General features: G+C 29.0%; 1 protein-coding gene across 1 annotated transcript in view; it reads right to left on the bottom strand.

Annotated features, from left to right (window-relative positions):
- Window positions 1-23,031, bottom strand: part of LOC132939441 (alpha-catulin) — a 49,576-nt gene that overhangs the window by 21,653 nt on the left and 4,892 nt on the right. The window contains 2 exon segments of the mRNA XM_061006600.1: window positions 477-637; window positions 10,970-11,159. Coding sequence (XP_060862583.1) covers window positions 477-637; window positions 10,970-11,159 — 351 coding nt within the window.

Genomic DNA, 23,031 nt, shown 5'->3' with positions numbered 1-23,031 from the left:
TCATAAATTATCATGTGTTATTAGGGTGATAACTTCTAGGTGTAGCACTTATAAGTTATAAGTCATCTAATTAGTAATTGTATTATGTTTAATGACGTTAGGTAATAAGTGTACAATGAGCACATAATTAATAATTCTAGAATGGGAACTCCTTTACTGTTAACATTTGAGACTTCCATAATACAGGATATGAGTGAAAAATTATTAAGTAAAAAGACAATATTGAGTTATATATATTATATATATATAATATATATGATATCATTGAAAATTTTTACATCTAATTAGTCGTCTACGCATGTCTTGTATTATGATCAAAATTCTATATAATTTATTGAAAATTGAAAAGTATACCCAAGTATGGATCCTCTGTTAAAACACCAACCGTAATATTGGTACCTACATTATAGTCTGTACATCTATTACCTAACCAACTATTATTTCGTAAGCTTAAATAATATCTTTGACATGCATACCTTGTCTTTGACTGAAATTAATTGCTTTACAACGACTACATCGGCTAATAATAACACTCTAGTGACTGAACTCAACAAGCACCGGGCAGCTCTTATCACAGATGCTCGATCATTGATCGAATCTTCAAACACGGCTTCGCATAGTTTTTCGATGGAAGCACCTGCGAAAAACACATTCAAGTTAATGCGGTTATTGTTTCAATCAGTTAATGTAAATACTAAATACTATACATAGGTACAGTGGCCTTTGATTTAATACTGCCACGCTTAAACCAAGATGAGATACAGTTGGAAATACTTGGGATTATAGTACATTAAGTCACTATTCTATTAAGTCCCGATCCCACGTTAGGGTATATAATATTTCTCTTTTTACTGGCTGCTCTTATAATTTGTTCTCTTCTCCGTTCGAAACAATAATATGTATAAATAATACGTATTGGCGTATTGCTGATAGTAAGTTTAAACCATCAATTTATTATACTTAAGTTCGTTCATCGTTAAGGTTTTACAAAATGTAATTGACATTTTAAATAAGCTAATAACTAGAGATTTCCTGTTATAAATTATCTTATATTACCTATACAACTGTAATCCTATGTAGTAAGTAAGTACATATTTTATTATACGAAATTACAAATTACAAATTATTAATATGAACATCATACTATAAGAATCATAATAATATACTTAAAAAACTATTAGACAGGATTTTTAGTGTAAAAATTATGCTGCGTATATTTTTTTTATACTTTAAGTAAACCAAAGATTAAAAAATTGAATTATAATGAGCTTATAAAACTGAATTAAAAATTATGATAAAACTTAAGACCCTGGGGAGGATTAATAAATATTCTTTCCGCCCGAAAATTCACAAATGCACATAAATATGTATATTAGGTAAATAAAACATTACACAGCCCTATTCTGAACATAAATTTATTAACTGTTACCTCAATATTTTTCAACCTCGTTAATGAATTTATGATATTGTACGTATTAGTTTGTTAACTTAAAAATAAAAACAGACATACTACTAAATATTAGGTAATTGTTCTAAATAGGTACTTGATGCTTATTAAACATATACTACATTTAACGGCAATTGTAAGAAATACAATTATGACTAAAATTATATTAATAAAAGTTTTTATTTTGAAATGTTAGTTTAGTTGTTACTAAGTAGTAAGTACCTATACAAGTTTCAAAAAGTAAATTACTTATAATTTATATTACATTTAGTTTGAACGTGAAAAGTTATTTTCTACATGACCTTAAAATTTTCAAATAATCATCATAAGTAATCAAAAATAATAAAATGTATGCCAGCGAAACACAATAAAAGCTTTGGCCCTTTAGTCGCGACCTATAGGTACCTGGGGGGTTTTTTTTAACACAAATGACTTGTAGTTCCGGACATCAATGATTTATTACTCAAGAATTACAATACGTATAGTTATATTCATATAGCTGTTGTACATTCAATTTGTATGCTATCATTATATTAATTTAACATACCTAATATTATGTATCTAACATATTTCAATTTTCGCAAAGCTTTAAAACTGTTAAACTTTAAAAATCTTTTAAGTATTTATTTAATCATTTACAGAGTCTTTACAATGTTTTCGCTATAAAAATGTTAGCTTCACACCTAAACCTAATAAAATATTTTATAGTGTATACAATGTACATTTTATTTCAGTAATAAGTAATAACACTTTAAGAACCAACCAAAATTACTTGGAGAACCATATCCAATATCCATACATTTTATTTCGTATTGAAATGGGAAATTTTTACCAATGGTATTATTAGCCTCTTTTACAACTATGACAGAACCTAATCTCCTTTGGATAGAATACCGTCACCCACTCACTTACTTGCACATAGTGATTATGACGTCTTCACTAAGTATGCTAAACATTTTTCCGATGATTTAGAGGTGAAACTGTAATAGAGGTTGTTGAAAAGTGGCAAAAAGAAGGTGGAGTGGGATTTTTTCTACTCTGGTAACAAAAATTGGTGAAAAGTCTACAAAAAATGTATTAATTTGAACTGTGATTATGTGGAAAAATAACTGTATAGTACTCGCGATACAATCCTATATAGGTATTTCACTATTTCCTAAAAAAAAGTTGAAACTTGACACCTTTTACAGTACGCTAGTAATTATATATTTAAGAGATATCTACATCTTTACTTAATACAATAAATTAGTCATTAAAGGAATTAATATGAAATAATTTTGTTGAATATCAACAGTAAAATTTGTATTATGTTTTATCTTTTATGTATGGTATTTTTTTTCTAATGTTACACTAACGTATTGATCTTATTTTAGGCAAGAAGCCAAAATGTTTTTTTTTAAATCACTGCAATATTTCACGGACATATTTTATTACGCTATTGCAACTGTAAAATATTTCCTGACTTTTTGTATTCTATGTCGTGTGTGAAATCAGAAACTCTAAAAAATAAATCTTTTACTCAATACTCAAATGTATATATGAATACAGAATATTTCATTCGGCTCTATCATAATATGTCAATACAAGTTTGCTAGCGTACGTACGTTTAATAAAGAAACCCCATGTGGCGGTGGTTGAATACTAACCCTTAACATCCTGGCCTTGATTATAATATAGTTTTCGTTTATATATATTATTATATAGGTAGGTACGCTGTCGTTTACACGCAGAACGTTCAATGCAAAATAATAAATGTACATAATTATATTCGCATTTAAATATAGACTTAATCGAAATACTAAATTATAATATATACACAAAATAATGAATCACAAAAACTTTGGCAGACTCATAATATAGGTACATTATTGTTTTACCATATAACATATAATACTGTTCACGAAACGAATGAACTAGTATCACGTATATTTCAAATAAATGCAAAACTTACAATGATATACCATATATTTTGTAAACCCAAACATTGGAATAAAAACAAAAAAGTATATAAATGCATGCACAATAAGAGCAGTAAATACCAAACTAAAATAAATATTTTTCCAATTGATTCAACTATTTTTACACGAATTGTATTATACAAAATCGAGCGATTATTCGTGATAGTAATTAGTCGAAATCTTGAATACATTTTACAATTTATTTTTTCTATATAATACATTTATGTTGATAATTGTATCTGTTAAGATTACGCTAAAAGGTTTAAACTCAAGTTATGAAAGTGTTAACTTTGATTTTGAAATGTCATTTAGAATCGACTAAGTTTTCTTTTGGAGTTATGAGTAAGTACTCACCAACAGTCAGTACCGACGTCCGACATTAAATTAACAAAAGCGGAAAGAAGTGTGTCAAGCACGAAAAAAAAACTTCTGTAAAACATTCGAGATGTATTTTTTTTAAACCAATAAAAATCGAAGTTTGCATAAAATCTTAAATAAAAGAGTAGCACATTTTGAATAAGTTTCTCTCTTCAACAATTATGTCATTATGTACTACTAAATTATAAATTATTACATAATTCTATAGTATAGAAGTATTTGAAATGCACTCAAAAAATGTTGATTCGAAAAAATAATCGTTAGGTGTAGATACAAAGAAAAAGTATTTAAATAATTGTATTGTAAACCACAGTCAAAATCTGAATACAACTTACTCATCGCACATTATGTGAAGTATTACCATATAATATACAATATGATATATTATAATAATTATATAATGTAATATTTTTTTTATTTTAAAGCAATTTAATTGCTCTATCAACCAACATACGCAATCAAACAAGAAATGTGCAAATAATTTTTAATAAATTGAAAAAAGTAAACATTTAAAAATTAACCCATAGTAAATACTAAATTATTTGTTGTAATATATTTAAAAATACTAATTTTTGATAAAAAAATGTTTTCTTTTTTCAATTTACTAAAAATTATTCGCACATTTCTGGTTTAATTGCGTATGTTAGTTGATAGGACATTTAATAAGCTTTAAAAAAAATAAATTATGTTAAAATGTTGAAAAGTTTTTAAGATAGATAAACAAATGCTAGATAGGTATGGTTTTGATAAAAAAAGTTAATTTCCCATAACTTAAAAAATAAAAAGTTAGACCCACTCATTAAAGGGTATTATTTCATAATTTTTGGTATACTACTTTCATATGGCGTCGGCTGGTAACTTCCTCCCGGAACACATTGTATATACTATATAGGTATATATTAAATACATACAGTGTGTCTGCAAAAACTGGGTACACTCTATAACTCAGTTAACCAAATTATTCAGTACGCTATACATATTTTAGAATTCTGTCTGCGGAAGATTTATAATCCAATAGTCTAGTTTCATATCCCGCAAACAAAATTCAAAAATATGTATATGGTACTGAGTAATATGGGTAATTTAATTATACAGTGTACTCTGTTTTCTCGAACACTCGGTATATTTATAAAATTTAAACAGTTTGTATAGTTATACAATAATTTAATATTTAAGACTTTAATAACCATGTTTTTCCTGTGAGTTAATGTCACCGCAAAATAATGTTGCTATATTTTTTTTAATCCGTAATAATGGTGAGAACAATGTGTATAGTTATTATATAATAGAACAAAATAACTATAATAACAATACTAAATATAACCATACAATATCAATAAACATTATAGGTAGTTCGGTAGGTCTTCGATATAGAGACATTTATTTTAAAAAGAAATTGCAAACAAATAATCGACTAGACAGAAGACGGCCAAAATCCCATTAAGTATGGGGACAATGATGATTGATGACAATATAATATAGGTATAATATGCACTGGACATTTTAGTATTATCATCTGCAGGCATAATTCGAAGAAATGCTGAAAATGTCCTATGGAATATCACGAGGACACGCAAGAACAATATTTTAGAGTTACATTTTACTGCCATTGAAATATTCCGGATAATGCCAAAATAAATGGGCCATTACTCTCGACAACATTGTTTACGCGCGTTACTCAACACGTTCACGGAAAGCACAATGATAGTAGTTACACTTCCATTCTCCAATGCCGAGCGAACACGTTTTGCTCGTCCTTATTGCTACATAGCTATGGATGTAATTTGTTTTATTTCATCGGCACATCAATACCAAACAATATAATATATTATTTCGGTGACACGTAAATAATTTATACTTTCGCCCGGCAAACATTTTACCGCGATAATAAAAGAATATTGTTTCAAATCGCTGCAGTACTGTGTTTTATCGTATATTAATATGAAATTATTAAATTTATGAGTTTTTAAATGAAAAAACGAATAAAATACGATGAAATACCAATAGAAACTGCAATATTATTGTAGTACTACGTATCTAGTTACGACTTTTATGATAGTATATAGGTAATAAATAATATTAAATTATACCAAAAGTTAAACCGTCGTTTTCCTATCACTTGCGCTGTTGCGTGCCTTTAAAAAATTAGGGTGTTTTTTTTAAGGGCGTTGTGGCGTTAAAAAGGTATTTTTAGCTATTTTTAAGAACATTTTTTACGGTTTATACAGGATTTAAATCCGGGCACTAATAATAATTTATCACGTGTCATTGCAGATAAAAGTGGCATATAGGTAGTTTAAATTTGTTTATAAGTTGGCTGCATTAATTTACATGACTTAACAAGAGACGTCTCTTGTCTCCGGGTTAAATGGCAACCGAGCACCGGAATACGTGGAGACGTATATTTTAATGAGGACTGGAAGTTGCTAAATTGTACGTTTTTTTCAACTGTGAAGACGCCAAAAACTTTTATAAAACTAAACAGTTTTTTTTTGTATTTATATTAATCATTTTTCATAATTATTTATATTTATCTGTCTTCATGATACTATTATTTGTCATATTATTATATAGACGTAGGTACCAACATGTATTTTGTTCATAGTATACGCATCAATATAACAAAAATACATTCTATAAATATATATTTTTTTTAAAAAATAGTGTCTTGATTTATCTAAAAACACGTAGGTCGTTAAAATATAATTAACCTAACCTATATACTACAACACAAAATAATAATTTTGTTATATAAGTGTAATTTGGAAATAGATAGTTAGTTTATTTATTTTATCTTATTCTAGGGTTAGAATATATCGTTGTATTCGTACACCGTTTATGTCGACAAATAAAATATGATACACCAATGTCCAATGTGCATTTAACCTAGTGAGGGTGTTTACAACACGACTAAAAAAGCAGAAAATAATTTGATACAAAATGTTTGTTTTTATGATGTAAACTTTTTATGTTTTTATTGAGAACTAAAAAGTAAATATTTCTTGTTGTTTTTCGAAACTAATTTATCAAGTAGTACGCAGAGTGTTTTTTTAATAAACCATTATTTCAAAATATTTATTTGTTATAAAACGTTTTGTTTTTTAAGGTTTTGGATACTTAGAATTGTATATTTTACCTTGTACTTTGAAATATTGTTACTTTCTTTGCTGTACTGTAAGTCTGTAAACTTATATGCATTTTGGGTATTTGGATTTTTAAGTATGAACCATATACACAACATCAATATAGCATAATTCTCTGTACATTTTGATGGGTCAATAAACCCCTTACAAAATTAGTAGTTTGATACCGAGCTATAACGTTTGACCTTTTAAGGAGTGTAGTCGTACAGTAAAAATAAAGCATGTAAGACGATATCGTGATAAAATGTTTGAAGTTTAGGCAGTTTTTACACAAATAATAGCAGATAAACATTTTAAGTTCTGTTTTTTTATACGATGATGAAATTGATATGGCAAGCAAGATATTATATAGGTAGGAGAATGATAATTATTTGAAATTGATTTCTATTCTGTAATAAACTAGTTTCAAATATCTAGAAAATAAAAAGTATCTCTATTCGAAACAGAAGCTTCAAATTCTGTATCCGTAATTTGCGGTTACCCGGGTTAACGTCGTAACGAAAATCATTAGAATTTATAAACAAGGTCGTAATACTTACTGTTAGTAGTTATTAAAAATAATGTAGTTTGCTTAAATACAAGTTTATTGCCTATAACTTTGGAGTATTAGAATAACATTCTTACATTTGCTTAGTATAATTATTATCCAACTTGTTAAATAATTTCTTTTAGTCTTAAATAATTAAAAACCTAAAACCAGAATGACATTGCGCCCAATGACGTGTATACGGCGTAATAATTAGAACTCTACATTAATAAACACGCAAGTGAGGCAACTTCTCGTTCTGTTTATTTCATACTTTATTCAATGTTGCAAAAAATGAAAATAAAAAATAATACAGACTTCTGTTTTTCAAACAAGAACCCCGTTTTAATTATTTAGTGGATATTTTTTTAAAAATGTTGATGTAAGTAGTAGCTAGGTACCTAATTCAAAATTTGAATGAGTAGTTTTTCATTTTTATTAAAATGTTGATATCTACCAAGTCCTTAAAAATGGCTTTACAAAAATATAAAGTTGTTACATATTGGATCTAGTATTATTTTACCATACTTATACCAATTTTATAAATTATTAATGTTGATAGATTAATCCTAAGAGCTTTTAATTCACCACATCTTCCAAATCCATCATGGACTACTAACCATAATACACAAAGTTAAATAAATCAAAAGCTACTCATTCGAATTTTGATTTTGATACGTGAACATTTTCAGAAAATAAATGTATCCACTAAATAACTTAGGCAATAGAAAAGAAGGGTTCTCATTAGAAAAACAGAAGTTTGTATCTCCACAGAATACTTCTTTAATAGAACAAAAATTCCCAATGATTTGAAAATATAGTCTTTAAGAATGTTTAAGAATTCTAAATATCAGATTTTGAATAACTGCATTGTTGAAGAAAAAAGAGGAATGAGAATGCTTTGGTGAATCAAGCTGTATGTACCGTTGTGATTCTCTCAACTCTCAAGTCACAAAATACAATTGAGTAATTATGGATACACAAAATCAGTCCATTTTATCTAACTTTTAGATTCTGAGCGGAGCGATGAATGTATTGATTTTACAATGATGTGTGTTTTTTATTTTTTATTTATTTTTGTGTCTGTCATCATGGTTTAGGGCAGTAAAACTGCTTCGATTTTCTTCAACATTAACTTGTTCGATGGGAAGGTGAATCTAGTTGGTGCATTCGAGAGGTCAAGTTTTAAAATTCACAATAGTTTTCAAAAGCGACGGGAAAAACAACATAAAAATTAAGGAAAAACGGGAATTTTTGCGCAAAATTGGTTTTCCACAAAATTATTTATTATATAATTGGATTTTGGTTTTTGATGTAACTCTAAAACGAACGAACGTATATTCATGAAATTGTCACTGGTATATTCGCATTTTCTATACACGATAAAATTTTCAAAATATTTTGATTTGTTTTGAACATTTTCTATTTCCAATTTTATTAGTCTTTTTTTCTTTAAATGTCAATAAAACTTTATTTGTTAGGTAAAGAAGCTTGAAAATTTAATACAAGGCTCCTACTATATTATTACAATGACATTTGAAAAATATTAAAAATCCTTAGTCACAGTTTTGATTTATAAACATTTAAAGTTCAAATCTTCACAAAATACGGAGAAATCACGAAAATATTAGCAAATTATTTTAAGTTGAGATTCATAAAAATTTTTCTTTTTAAATCTAAGATTTTAAAATTTAATACAAGATTTCTCATAAGATTGTCTACTTCAATCAAAAAAAAATGTCTACAAGCAAATCAAGTTAAATTTTTATGAGCGTTTGATGTTCATATTTTTACAATATTGGATATTCACTCGATTTCTCATGTGGTGGTTTTGTTATTTAATTGTTATTCAAAAACGAATAATTTTACTGAATGTTTATATTTTCATTTTCTATACACCATAAAATTTTGAAAATATTTTGACTTCTTTACGGTCATTGTCAGCTTAAATTTTTTTTTCTATAAATATCAATAAAATTTTGTTTGTTGGGTAAAAAAGCGTGAACATTTAATGCAAGGCTCCTGATATATTGTTACAATAGCAGTTGAAAAATATTTAAAATACATATGCACAATTTTTTTTATGAGCATTTAAAGTTCAAATTTTGACAACATTTATCAAATTTAAAATTTAATAATTATTTTGTAGTTAAAAATTTATAAAATGTTCTACTTTTGTAGATAAGGATTGAAAATTTAAAACAAGGTTCCACATAAACAGGTAAATATATAAATTACTTTATTCACAATCATATCGTCAAGTATACTTAGTAATATCATAGGCTGACTGACCGCTGTCGCTCAGAATCGTTTTTCTTATACAATGATATTAATCATTGAATTCAAATTTTACACCATCCATTACAGTGACCCACTTGTAACCTACATTACAGCAGAGTGACATCTGCTTACCCACTTTTTTCACTTTGTAATCTTTTCGCGTGGAGTAAACTATAATATATATTATATATATATAATCTGAATAATAATTATTAATGAAAATGATAACTGTTGATAATTTTGAAATTCGAGGGAAATAATTCGGAATTGAATAACTCAAAATTATACTTTCGTAATTTTTTCAAATTTTTGTGTACCTACCTACTACTTCTAGATGATCAATCAGCTAAAACCATATGGTTATAGTCACAATGATATAATATAACAATATGCACTCGGAAACATTGGCCGAACTGACGATCCGTGTGTTTATACCGCTGTGTAGGCCTGTTCCGGATTAACTGCAGTGTAAGCCACGCGTCGTCGGATTCGGGAGATTTTTACATCCGGAACGAGTAAAAAAAAATTAATAACAACCACTAACATAATACTAACGATAAATTAATCATTTAAAATACGACAAGATGGTTTTAAGAGTATAATGAGTGGTGGAGAGGGGAAGGGGAAGAAGTACCATTGAGACTTATCGCCGAATGGGTGGGTAGATAACGCGCAGCTGGTGCTGATGGATGTGGCGGAGCGAGAGTTATGGTAATCGGACGAAAAGTTCCGGAAATCGGACCAGAAAGCATTTTGCAACCGTCGTTGCAAATACAATATTATGTATGTACGAGTATACGACAGAGAGTGAAGATATACGTCGAAAACGCCTCTACTCCTCCACACACACACACACACGCACACACGCGCGCGCACATTTCACATGCATAATATTATACATATTATGATATGACAAGTCGAGATAAAAAATTGCTCAACTATGAATGTATATAGCACGAGTAGGATGTGCTCGTGGGTGCACTACGGCGACCGGGTGCCGCGGGTCGGTCGGACGGACGGGTCGTTCGGGGTCCGCTTCAAAGGGTAGTTGGTCGATGTACGACAGTATCTGCGTGGGTGGCACGCGGGGGTGACGTGGAGCGCTCTGCTCTATATCTCGGCGTGACGCGCCTATACGCACCCCCATTTACACTAACCCTTCGCGCACTCCGTCCATGACGTGTTCGGGCCACTGTATTTTATGCGTATATATTATATGCTGTGCATGTAAACTCACCTGCCGCCCTGGCCTCCTTGCACTCCAGGTACATGTCGGACTTTATCTCGGGATTGTCGTCCGCAATGGTCTCGCCGACAGTCACAAACCGCTCGATGGCCAAGTTCACCCCCTGGCCGACCCTGGCTATCGCCCTGGCCGTCCTCTCCGTGCAGAACGGTCGTTCCCGGTGCGCCACCAACGTCGATATCTGTAACGCAACGTACAACAATATATTATATTAATAATGGTCTCTTATCTTCTTATACACGAATATATACATATTATATTATATATGTGTACCTAGTGATGGAATTTTTTTTCGATATGTATTTATAGGAGAGAGGGTGATGTTGGGGTAATATCATAGTCAGAGATAACAGAAAAAAAATGAACATGGGTAAACTGGTCATAAAACGTCCCCCGAATATAGCCGTGGGACATCTTCGACGTGTGTAAATAGTGTAATATACAGTTGATTATTACTGTATAATATTATTATTTTATATTTTGCCACTGGCTAATACCCATAACTAGTGCTGTGTAAAATATTCAATAGCACTATGATAAATAATGGTACGGCGTTATTATTATTGTTATGTGCGTAGTTGTAATAATAATATATTTATGTGTACAACAACATTATATTATTATAGTTTCGTGTTGGGCCGCGTGTGAAATCCGCAGGACGACTATCGACTGAACAAACTACTACTTAAGGTACACGCGCGGAACAACCTAACGACGATGACGACATTTTCTATTCTTTTTTCGATCCAAAAGCTCGGAGATTCATTGTGTAAAAAAATATCACAACGCTTCTGGTTCCAATTATATACGTGTAGCGTGCTATGCATATAGGTTAGGTACTCGTCAATGTTATTGTTTTATTTTCTTTTTTATTATTTCAATGGGATGAAAGCGCGTTTCGTTTATTCAACACTGTTCAGCTCCCCACTATCACTACTCGTATATAATATTATAGTGTATACGAATACATCATACAATGCTTACTATACGCACAACGGATATCTACTATTTTGTTTTTTACTGTACCTTAGTCCCTGCATCGGGAACTATAAAATAATATGTGCTGTACTCCTGTAGAAACAGTTATAAATGATTCTGCGATTTAGGGCATTTCGATCGATTTTTAAATCATCTTAGGAACATAATATTGGCTAAAGAGTTTGTATCGATCGATTGCGTTTTGGCAATAAATTATCGTCATTCTACTATATGTAATCAGATGCAGTAGGTATTGAACTCTATTTTTATATTTTAAATAAGATAAGTAATAATAACTTATAAGCACGTAATGAAACTTGAAAGTATACGTGCGATGTAGCTACTGAAAAGTTGATTTTAACTTTGTTCCACCGTAATGTGTACTATTGCATGACGAGTTCTTTTATTTTAAATTATAAACAACGCTTGCGTATACTAATAACTAATTGGTAATTATTATTATTATTATTATTATTATTATTATTATTATTATTATTCTGTAAGGCAATTAAACTCTGAAATGTCATCAAAGTTTTGCCTGTACTATTGTATAAGTACTCAATAACTTTCAAGAAAATAGTTGACAGCTCATACATTAATCCTAGCATTATATAATTAATAAAATATTTGAATTAGATAAGCAATAATCCATTGTATCTTCAAAATTATTTATAAATTATTTTTGTAAGTGTGAATATTTTTATTCAACGCATTGTTGGAATAAACATAAATGTATTAAATCTGATTTATCTACATTAAGCAGATTCATGAATACAAAATTCGAAATTAGCATGCCACAAGAATTAATATTTATGAATTTCCCCCAAAAAAAACACGCGATGAAATTATAGTAACTATGAAAAAATAAAGGGAAACCTAATTAACCTGAACAAATATACCAAACGCATTTAATAAACAATTTCAAAAGTTTTTACAACTTATTTTAATTTAAGTAACATGGCCACAGTTAATCCTAATCAAGTATAAGTAGGTTATACTGTAGTAATAGTATTGTAACTATAGTAGGTATAGTTATTTGTACATGAAGAAAGAAAAAATGGGAATAATACATTTCAGTTATTAGAAATGACTTGTTCCATTTTTAGAACGACTAAATAAATTGTAAAATTATAACAATATGTAGTCATGTAGATAAAATAAACGAATTTCATTACTCAAATTAATAATGTATATATTATATATATAGTACCTATATATTCGTAGCTACATTTCAAAGTAGTCTATAAAAATAAATTGGAGAAAAGTGTATTATATTATACCCGTTTAGGCGTGCATATACATATACTTAAACTCTTAAGTACGTACTATTCTCTATTTCATGAAACAATAAAATACGAACAAAAAATAATATATTATTCGATGCTTTTAAAGCTCAGATACTAGTATGGGAGAATGTCGACCTTAATCGTTTTTTTATTATATTATGGTTTTTATGTAATGTAAAAATAAAACTGGTGAAAATATACTCGTGGTTGGTTGTTATGTGAAAAAAAGTAATCGACAGTAAAAGTATTTGTGTATCATCTGTCCGATGTACAATATTGTACAGCCATAATCATAAACCTACAGTAGGTGCTCATATCATTCTGTATAATATTAAAATAACATTTAATGAATGTTCATCACGAAAATTATTAGACGTATTATTTTTCATTGATGTTTTATAACTCTCATCAAACGAACTGATGAACACTTAAAAACTATTCCACATTTAGGTGCCGACAAAATAACAGTGCATTTTATGTGAATAAGGTATTCGTAACTCTGCAGTAAATACAGACTAAGACTATTCGGCGGCGGAAACTTGTTTTCAAATAACAATATATTATTATTTTTTTGTTGTAAAATATTCAAATAACGTTATAAAATCAACGACAGTAATAAATTAAATATAATAAAATGTGTTCGGAAGTGATAATTATTTATCGAAAAATAAATCCCGATTTATTAACTTGATATAAAACACTCGATGAAAATTACTGTCCATCAACATTCATACTAAGTTTATTACTTAGACATGTTTCATATAGTGTTATAAGAAAACGTGATTGGTGTTGGCCAAATGGATTAATTGTACCTAGTCTGTAATTAAACGTGCCCAAAAATTAGCGTTTAATTTCAGATCCAAGACAATTTCATCGGCCGCAAACAATTTAATGGGTTCGTATGAACGTGTCTAATGGGATTACTGTCTAAGTAATGAAGGAACGTACGAACTTAAAATTAGGACACGGAAAAAGTAGATGTATACGTATATTATAGGAGAATCTATATGGGAACTCGCCAAATTTAAAGATGTGAACTGACCGTGCATTGTGTTTATTGTTGAACTACAGTTGGTACGTGGCGCTTTTCGTTAAATTAATCAGAATTTAATAAAGGGCTCCAATTAGCATGAATATACACATACGCATAGCTCAGCATAAGCATTTGTATAATGAAGCAACAGCATTTTTAGAGTGATAAAAATAATTATATTGTGTTGAAATATATATTTGTACAAAATAAATGTTTGAGCCAGAAGGTTAAGACAATTTTTTTTTAAAGATTTTATAAGGGTATGAAGATAATTAACCTACCTACTAATAAATGCAAAATTGTAATGTTAAATGTTTGGACTTGAACCAACAGGTGTCCTACACTATTCTCAAGTAAAAAAATTAATGTATTTTATAAATTATATACAACTCATCTATTATTCATTTTTCTAGATATTATATTTTCTTCTATATTTTATATAAAGTATTCAAAACTGGTATAACCCACCTAATTTATCTTGGTAGTCGGCCACCGTTACAATTTTCAACTAACTATATTATATTTTAAAAAATAAAGCTTTCGGACCACTGTATTTTTTTTTTAATTTTACGTATGCCAAGACTGGACAAATACCTAGGTATATGTTACTTATATTGTTATATTAATTGTAAAATAATGAAGATTTATTTGATTTAAATTCAAATTATGTGTAAATAAAATACTCATAGAAATTATAAATGTATTTCTTATATTATTTTTTATTAAAACATTAAAAAAAAGTACTTATATTAGTTCAAAAATATGAAATGTGCTATGAATAATAGAAATAAACAAACAATCTTAAAAACGTATTTAAAAATTACGCTCACAGAAAAATGTATAATAACAATAATTTAATAAAGTAATACAAATATTAATAATATATTATACTACATAATATAATACATGAAAAATCTAATTAGAAATTTAAGGTTTTTATACAATATATTATTGTATTAATTAATATCACATGTATTTATTTTTATAAAATATAAATTAAGTTCTTTATTAATAAAAGGTTGTACATAATAGGCTAATTCTAAACATTGTATAAATCCATATTCAAAAGCAATAATCGCATAAACATTAACTTTTGAATTAAAATATTAAAATTTAATGTTTTAGGAAGTCGGTTACGGCAATTCAATTGTTAGCCAAAGCTGAAAGCCATACGAATAATAATAAACTATCTTACTATTATTGATTTTATAAGCTGTGTGGGGTATTGGACACAGTTACGGCGTTATTTAAATACCTGCTAATTTTGATAGTGCTGAATAATGACTACTTACTTCCTATTCCGATTAGAAATTTAAATTATTTACGATTTACGCTCAACAACTATGTTTAAAGTAAACAAAATTAAAGAACTATATCCAAGTCTGCGTTTTTATTTCCCAAACACACGACTCATGTATCATTTATATTAAATAATATATATGATTACCTACCTACATAATAATAATATGTCATCACGCGATCCAGCGTTTGAAATTTGAAGCTAAATGCAATGAATTATTATTATTCTCTAATGTATATTATTATACCATTCAATTATCATGAAATTATTTTTAATTTATAAACGGCACTTTATAGTAAGAATATGTATGATTATATTGTTTAATATAACACTTTATAGATTATAGGTAGGTACTAGTAAAAAACTATAACCATTTAAGAAAACTAAAATATCGTATTCTACACTTTCATAGGTACATTTGTTTAAAACAAAGTTGAAACAAATCATAGCATGTAATATTATTTATTTAATTACGTTTACACGATTATATCAAACATCAAAGTATGAAAATTGTTTTTTAAAATATGTACTATATTGTAACTTTTTTCCAACCATTTGATACATAAAAATTAAAAAGTTTAAATCTGTGAATTGTTGAAAGTTTGATAAAATATGCACTTGCATTTTTTTTTACTCATCATGTTACATAATATGAAACTAGGTGTTTAAGTGGGCATATAGAATTTCTCAAGTATCTTTACATGAAACATAATGTCCCTTCGCATTACTAAACCCTGCTCACTGTACATCGCATATTAGTCAAACGAAAACGCCAATTAATTTTATTTTTTAGGGTGCATTGCAATAAGGAACTGAATAATAATATTATCTCATATTACATTATAAATATATGTGTTTTATCAATACCGTGAAGTAGGTATAGTGTATACATACAAACGGTTTTTTTTTTAGGTGCACATATTATCCCTATCAAGGAATTTCCGTAAGCGCACGGTTTATAATATTATTTAGCATAAATATATAGTATAAACGATACTATTTTTGAACACCTATTATATTATTCACTGTACGAAGTCGTCATCCCCAAAAGTCTTAAACAATATAATAAGTAATAACAATGCATTTAGGTAGGTACGCATTATATTATATCCACGGCGTATTAGGTAGGTATAGGGAATGGAAATTACTACACGTCTACAATACGCCTCTTTCCAAATGAGTACGTGACTACTCTGAACTAAAACAATGCCGCCGGTGACCGAAAATAATAGTTCATATTATTTCATTTTATACAGTATCGCACAGACTTGAGAGGACACCACACCCGCATGAGTTGTTTCCGTCTTACAGACGTAACCTACGACTTAACAATTTTGTGTTCAGCAGTTTGAATTTTGTGTAATAACCTTATTAATGATAAAGATGATTGACCTATATTAACAAACTCAAATGTAAGAACATTATCTGTGTTTTCACATGGAGTTCTTACGATATTTTAATTTTTAACAAAACCGATTTTAGTCTTGAAATTTTCTCTGGTTGTTTATATTTGCATTTTATATACACGATAAAAGCTTGGCAATTTAATACCAGGCTCCTAATATATTGTTACAATGAAATTTGAAAAATATTAAAAATTCTTAGTCACAGTTTTTATTGATAAGCATTTAAAATTCAAATCATCACAAAATACGGAAAAATCAGGAAAATTAGCAAATTATTTTGAGATGAGAATTCATAAAAACTTTTCTTTTTAAATCTTAGATTTTAAAATGTAATAAAAGATTATTCATAAGTTTGTCTACCTTTATCAACAAAAAAATGTCTACAAGCAAATCAAATTAAATTTTTATGAGCGTTTGATGTTCATATTTTTACAATATTGGATATTCACTCGATTTCTCATGTGGCGGTTTTGTTATTTAATTGTTTTAAAAAACAATAACTGTAGATACATGAACATTTTATTGAATGTTTATATTTTAATTTTTTATACTCCATAACATTTTCAAAATATTTTGACTCTTTTTGAGCGGTTTACGGACATTGAGAGCTTTAAATTTTTTAGTTTTTTTTTCTATAAATATCAATAAAATGCGTGAAAATTGAATGCAAGGCTCCTGATATATTTTTGCAATAGCACTTGAAACATATTATAAATACATGGGCACAATTTTTTTTTATAAGCATTTAAAGTTCTAATTTTGAAAAAAATTATCAAATTTAAAATGTAATAATTATTTTGTTGTTGAAAATTTATAAAATGTTCAACTTTTATAGCTAAGGATTGCAAATTTAAAACAAGGTTCTACGTAAATAGGTAAATATATAAATTACTTTATTCACAATACAGCTGCACAATGCCAAAACACAGTAAAACATAATAATAAATTATTTAGTAAATTATTTCAGACCTAACACTGTGGAATTGCTATGTGTTTAAAATGCGATAACTCCTGAAATAATAGTGCGATTTCAAAGAAGATTAGATAGAAAAATTCAGCATGAAGATTTACCAAAGATTATGAAAAAAAGTTACTTTTGATAGGAGTGTTGGTTACTGTGTTTTTACATTGTACAGCTGAATAATATCGTCAAATATACTTAGTAATATCATAGGCTGATTGACCGTTTTCACTCAGAATCGTTTTTCTTATACAATGATATTATATCATTGAATTCAAATTTAACACCACCCATTACAGTGACACACTTATAACCTACTGTACAGCAGAGCGACATCCGCTTACGCACTTTTTTTTGTTAATATTGATTAAGAATGCCACAGTTACACAGTTGCAATGGCCCCAGTTAAACTAGAGTGGATATATTAACTTCGTGCAAATCATATGAAAGAGATAGAGGCTTAATCCACCTACCCCCCAAAAAAAACCTGCAGTCTCCCAAAATAAAGTCCTTTTTAAGTAAATAATATTTTTTTTTGAAATTTCAAAATTAAACCCATTAAATATAATTGAAAAAAAAAATTATTTTAAATTTTATTTTTGTGGTATAGGTATACAGTATAGATACAATTTAGGGGATGAAGAAATTTAGACAATAAGTATTGTTGTTTCTTCTGTATAAAATGTAGTTAGAAAATTATATAGGTAACTATATATTATAATATCATACAAAATAAGACCAGGTCATGTAAAATGTTACCACATAAATATAGATTATACCTATATACACCACATATACCTATATAAATTGCATGTGTGTTTGTCATCTACTCCGTTTATTTAACATATATAAAATAGTTGAATGTGAATGATGTAATTTATGCAATTAATAATTTGTATTTGTGTATCGACAACTATATAGTTGAAGATGGGGGACGGGGGTTACGCCCAATGGTTTTTTAATCAATATTATATGAGACTTATATGTACGTCCCTCCAAATTTTTTTTGACAATTTGTGCATATTATGTAAATGTTGCTGTCAGATATAGTAATACAGTCACCGCGGTGATTGTTGACAGTAGGTATAATGTATAAAACGTGCACGAAATTAATAAATAAATAATTTCGGAATCTGCTACTAAAATTCCGCCATAGGTACAATTAATATAAGTGATGCAGCGACACGTTTGTGCACCCTGATAAACGTAAATTATTAACAACATAATAGTGTATATACTCGTATACCCACCCACCCAACGAGGAATTAATATGATTACCCATGTATAATATTATAAGTGCATAAGAAGTTGTTTCTCGAAATTCAATTATTTATTATTATGCCGTCAGTGGTGCCTTGATGCGTTTAATTTTATAACAGCGAAGTTTTAGTCCTTGTCCGCCACGCTCGACGTGGAAGCTGATATTATATATAGGTACCTACTAATATCAGCCGATGACAAAACATCTTTGATTGTCAAAAACTTTTCAGAGCACGCGAGAAATTGTTTACTGGTGCATAATTGATTTATGACACAATTTTCTGTAGCATAAAAGTCTTTGTATACGCTGTACGCACACCCGTAACAATGGCCAAAGTATTTTTGGAGTCTATTTTTCCACGTTAAACGTTCTGAACTACCAAACACTCGTAATTCTATACAGAACCACTGATTTTAGTATAAGAAGAGAAACTTTAGTTTGGGCGGTCATATTATATTAGTTGTACGCCTTTTAGTCGTATTCGTCCAACTTCTTTTTTCTGGAACAAATAATTCGTGGTTTTGAACGACTAATGTCTAATACTAATTTATATTATGTTATATTTTTTGTATTTTAAAAATTATTAGACTTTTATTGTTATAAACAATGAATATTGAATATATTTTACATAAAATGTATTCGTCGTATTTCAAAATCCAATGCAGATGATAATTAGGTACTTATTGTAAACATGCCTATTGGCTATATTGTATATTCACCTATTTTGTAAGTTATCCGTAATACGTACTCACTCTTTGCTATGTATTTTTTAGTTGCTTTCTCGATGTCTGTTCAATAAATTTTGTTCCCAGAGAAAGAACAGAGAAAAAAAAGATGGAAGAAGAAAGGTACTGACTTTGTCTTCATTTTAAGCCGTATTATCGATCTACTGAATAAAATATACATCCGTTCCAATCGTTTATTCGTGTGATTATCTATTTAAGCTATACGGGATGCCTGTCTTCATTTGCCCTTTCTTGTGTTTGGCTGATACGTGTTTTATCGTGAAAATTGTTCACACCATTGTCCTTCCACATTAAATGTGTGGCTTTTCCAAAATGTAATTGACGAATTCCAAACAATTGCAGGAAATTAAAATATAATATGATAAAAACGAACGGATATCTATAATAACTACGTATATTTTATAAATTATAATATGGTAATACTGAACCTCTTCTGCGGTTTTGGATTTTAACAGCCTTAAAAATTATAATACTGATTTTATAAATTATGCCCATGAGATTGTAGTGATTTAAAATACATTTAAAGTCACCATATTTCTAAATCGGTTTATTCTAATGTTTTCTGATTTAAAAGACTGATCATAGTTTTAATTACTTAAAACATTTCCTTGTCGTTTGATTCGCCTTTAGCAGCTGATACGCTATTATAGTATGTTTTTCACGCTGATCTGCATTTCACTAGGTAATACAAAGTTTTTTTCTTCAGCAGCAGATAAAAAGAAATAAAAATGCCCTTAAGATATAAATAAACTATAAAATTTCTTTCCACGACAACTTTGCGAATGTTTTAATTTCAAATAAAAAAAAGCGTACGATTATAATAAGACATGTTAACACCGGCGGCTATTATTGAGTGCAAGTGTATAACCCATATGACATAATAAATATTAGATACCAAGTTAAACAATTTATAACAATAGGTATTCTGTATTCATGAATGCACAATGAATTAATGTAGGATTAAAATTATTATCTGTTATTGACTATTGTCTTTAAAAAAATCCTGTAATAATATCTTATATCTATATATACTGCCGGCTTTTAATACCTAACCTATTCAATGAAATCGCTGTGAAAATGACAGAATTCATGACTAAATAACACATATTACTATAAGTACCTATAATAAAGAGTACTTTTAAAGAATTTGCCAACGTTCACTGACTTTTACCGTACGTCAACAATCACAGGTGACTGTCAGCATTCGCTCACTGACACCGACTACAAACATTAACAGTAAGTGTCAGTTACATAATACATTGATATGTGTGCGCGTATTGTGTATTTGTGTTCATGTAAATTTGTCACGGGTTTAATAGTGCTATTAGTCAAATGAAAATATATATAAAAAAAAAATTCCTATCATTGATTTTGCCACATCGTGTTACAGACGTTTAATTTTTTTAAGTAACACGCAATAGAAAAAAAAACTACCGTTCCCGAGGCAACCTTATTCCGAGTTGAATTTCAGAGGGCATAACCCAAAAGGTCTGACCGTCAAGCTACGTTGGTCGAGAAATGTTACTTTTTTTCCAGGCAAAATTCTGTCAGCATAAACATTATTTCCACAGCACGTGTTGGAAGTACTTTAAAACGTGAAAGTATATTGGTATTTTTTTTTCCCGTATCACTCTATACGAACTCGAAGAACTATATATTATATTGAACACGAGTTCCACTTAACGAGAAAAAAAAATGTTTCAGACGTAAACTGTCTGAAGCGTAGGTATACATTATTGATGCACCGATGTCGAAATTGAGATAAATAAAAAAAATACCACTTCGTCAGTAAAATGCATATGCATATATGTTTCTTATACGGTTGTTTAAAATTCATCGTACCAGCTATACGACGTGGTTTTTTATATACATTTGAAAACCACCTACATGATGCGATCACGTATTTTCGGTTTTGAATATTATACTTATTAGGTACCTATACATATAAGTGTACGAAACAATTTAACGATTTATGTGAAATGAATAATTTTTTGTACGTTTTTAAAATAAGTACCTAATAGTAATTCTTTTACGTTATTTATTATGACTCGATCGTAAAACTTGACGAGACCGTTCTAATATAGGCACACATAGGCACAAATTGGTTGAGACTCAGATGGGATTAGCACCTTCAGTTTTAAAATAAGCATAATTATTTATGTATTTTGTTAGTAATATCATTGAAACCGTTATTAAAAATATATTTCTTTCCTAATCTTATTACCATATCATTCTTACTCGTCACTCATCAAACCTATTTGTTATAGTTGTACATGTATAGATTGTAGATTACTTCAATAAAATAAAAAAAAAAAAAAAAATAAAAAATATTTTGAATATTGATTGGTGGGGAGGCCGAGGGGAGGGGGATCAATAGTTGCTCGTCGTTTAGTGTAATCTATAGACTATAATCATATAAGACCAACCGAAAAAAGGTTATAGGCCTCGGCACCGCTGTAATATTTTTATTTAAATTGCGCCCATGTGGCCCTGCAGCTAATATACAATATTACCGATTTCGGGGGCCATATAATAGTAATATACAATATTAAACTCTATAATGTATTTTACGTCATTGCGGAAAAGCGTTTTATGTTTACTACATTGCATGCGAATACGATTTATGAAATACACGAGACATTAAACACGCGTAAAAATTAACACGGCAGAAGTAAACAAAAGCATAGTAATATTGTTTTTAGCGTATTTGTACACACGTGTACACCGAACACCGTACACCGTACACCGTGTAGGATACACCGAACACCGCGAGTAATCAAGTAAATTCCGAATTAAATGACCCGTCCCCTTAGGGCGGTATCACGAGTGAATTTCTTTTTTTTCTTTTTTTTTTTTCCGCCGGTTTTGTTTACTTTATCAACGGAAGAAAATCGTTAGTGTGCAAAAATGAAATGTTACGCGTGTTATACGCAATTGATTATATACGCCTAAATGTAATGTTATATAATACATATATTATACATAGGTACCCTGCCTACCTGCCGACCTCTAATCATTAGAGTCTAATGTGTCTCAAAAATGGTGATCGGTGGGTGGGGTGGGTGGGTGGGTGTAAGGGTGT

The sequence above is a fragment of the Metopolophium dirhodum genome, chromosome 2, assembly GCF_019925205.1.
Source record: "Metopolophium dirhodum isolate CAU chromosome 2, ASM1992520v1, whole genome shotgun sequence".
Taxonomy (NCBI): Eukaryota; Metazoa; Arthropoda; class Insecta; order Hemiptera; family Aphididae; genus Metopolophium; species Metopolophium dirhodum.
The sequence above is the reverse complement of the archived record's forward strand: the minus strand, read 5'-3'. Positions and strand labels throughout refer to the sequence as shown.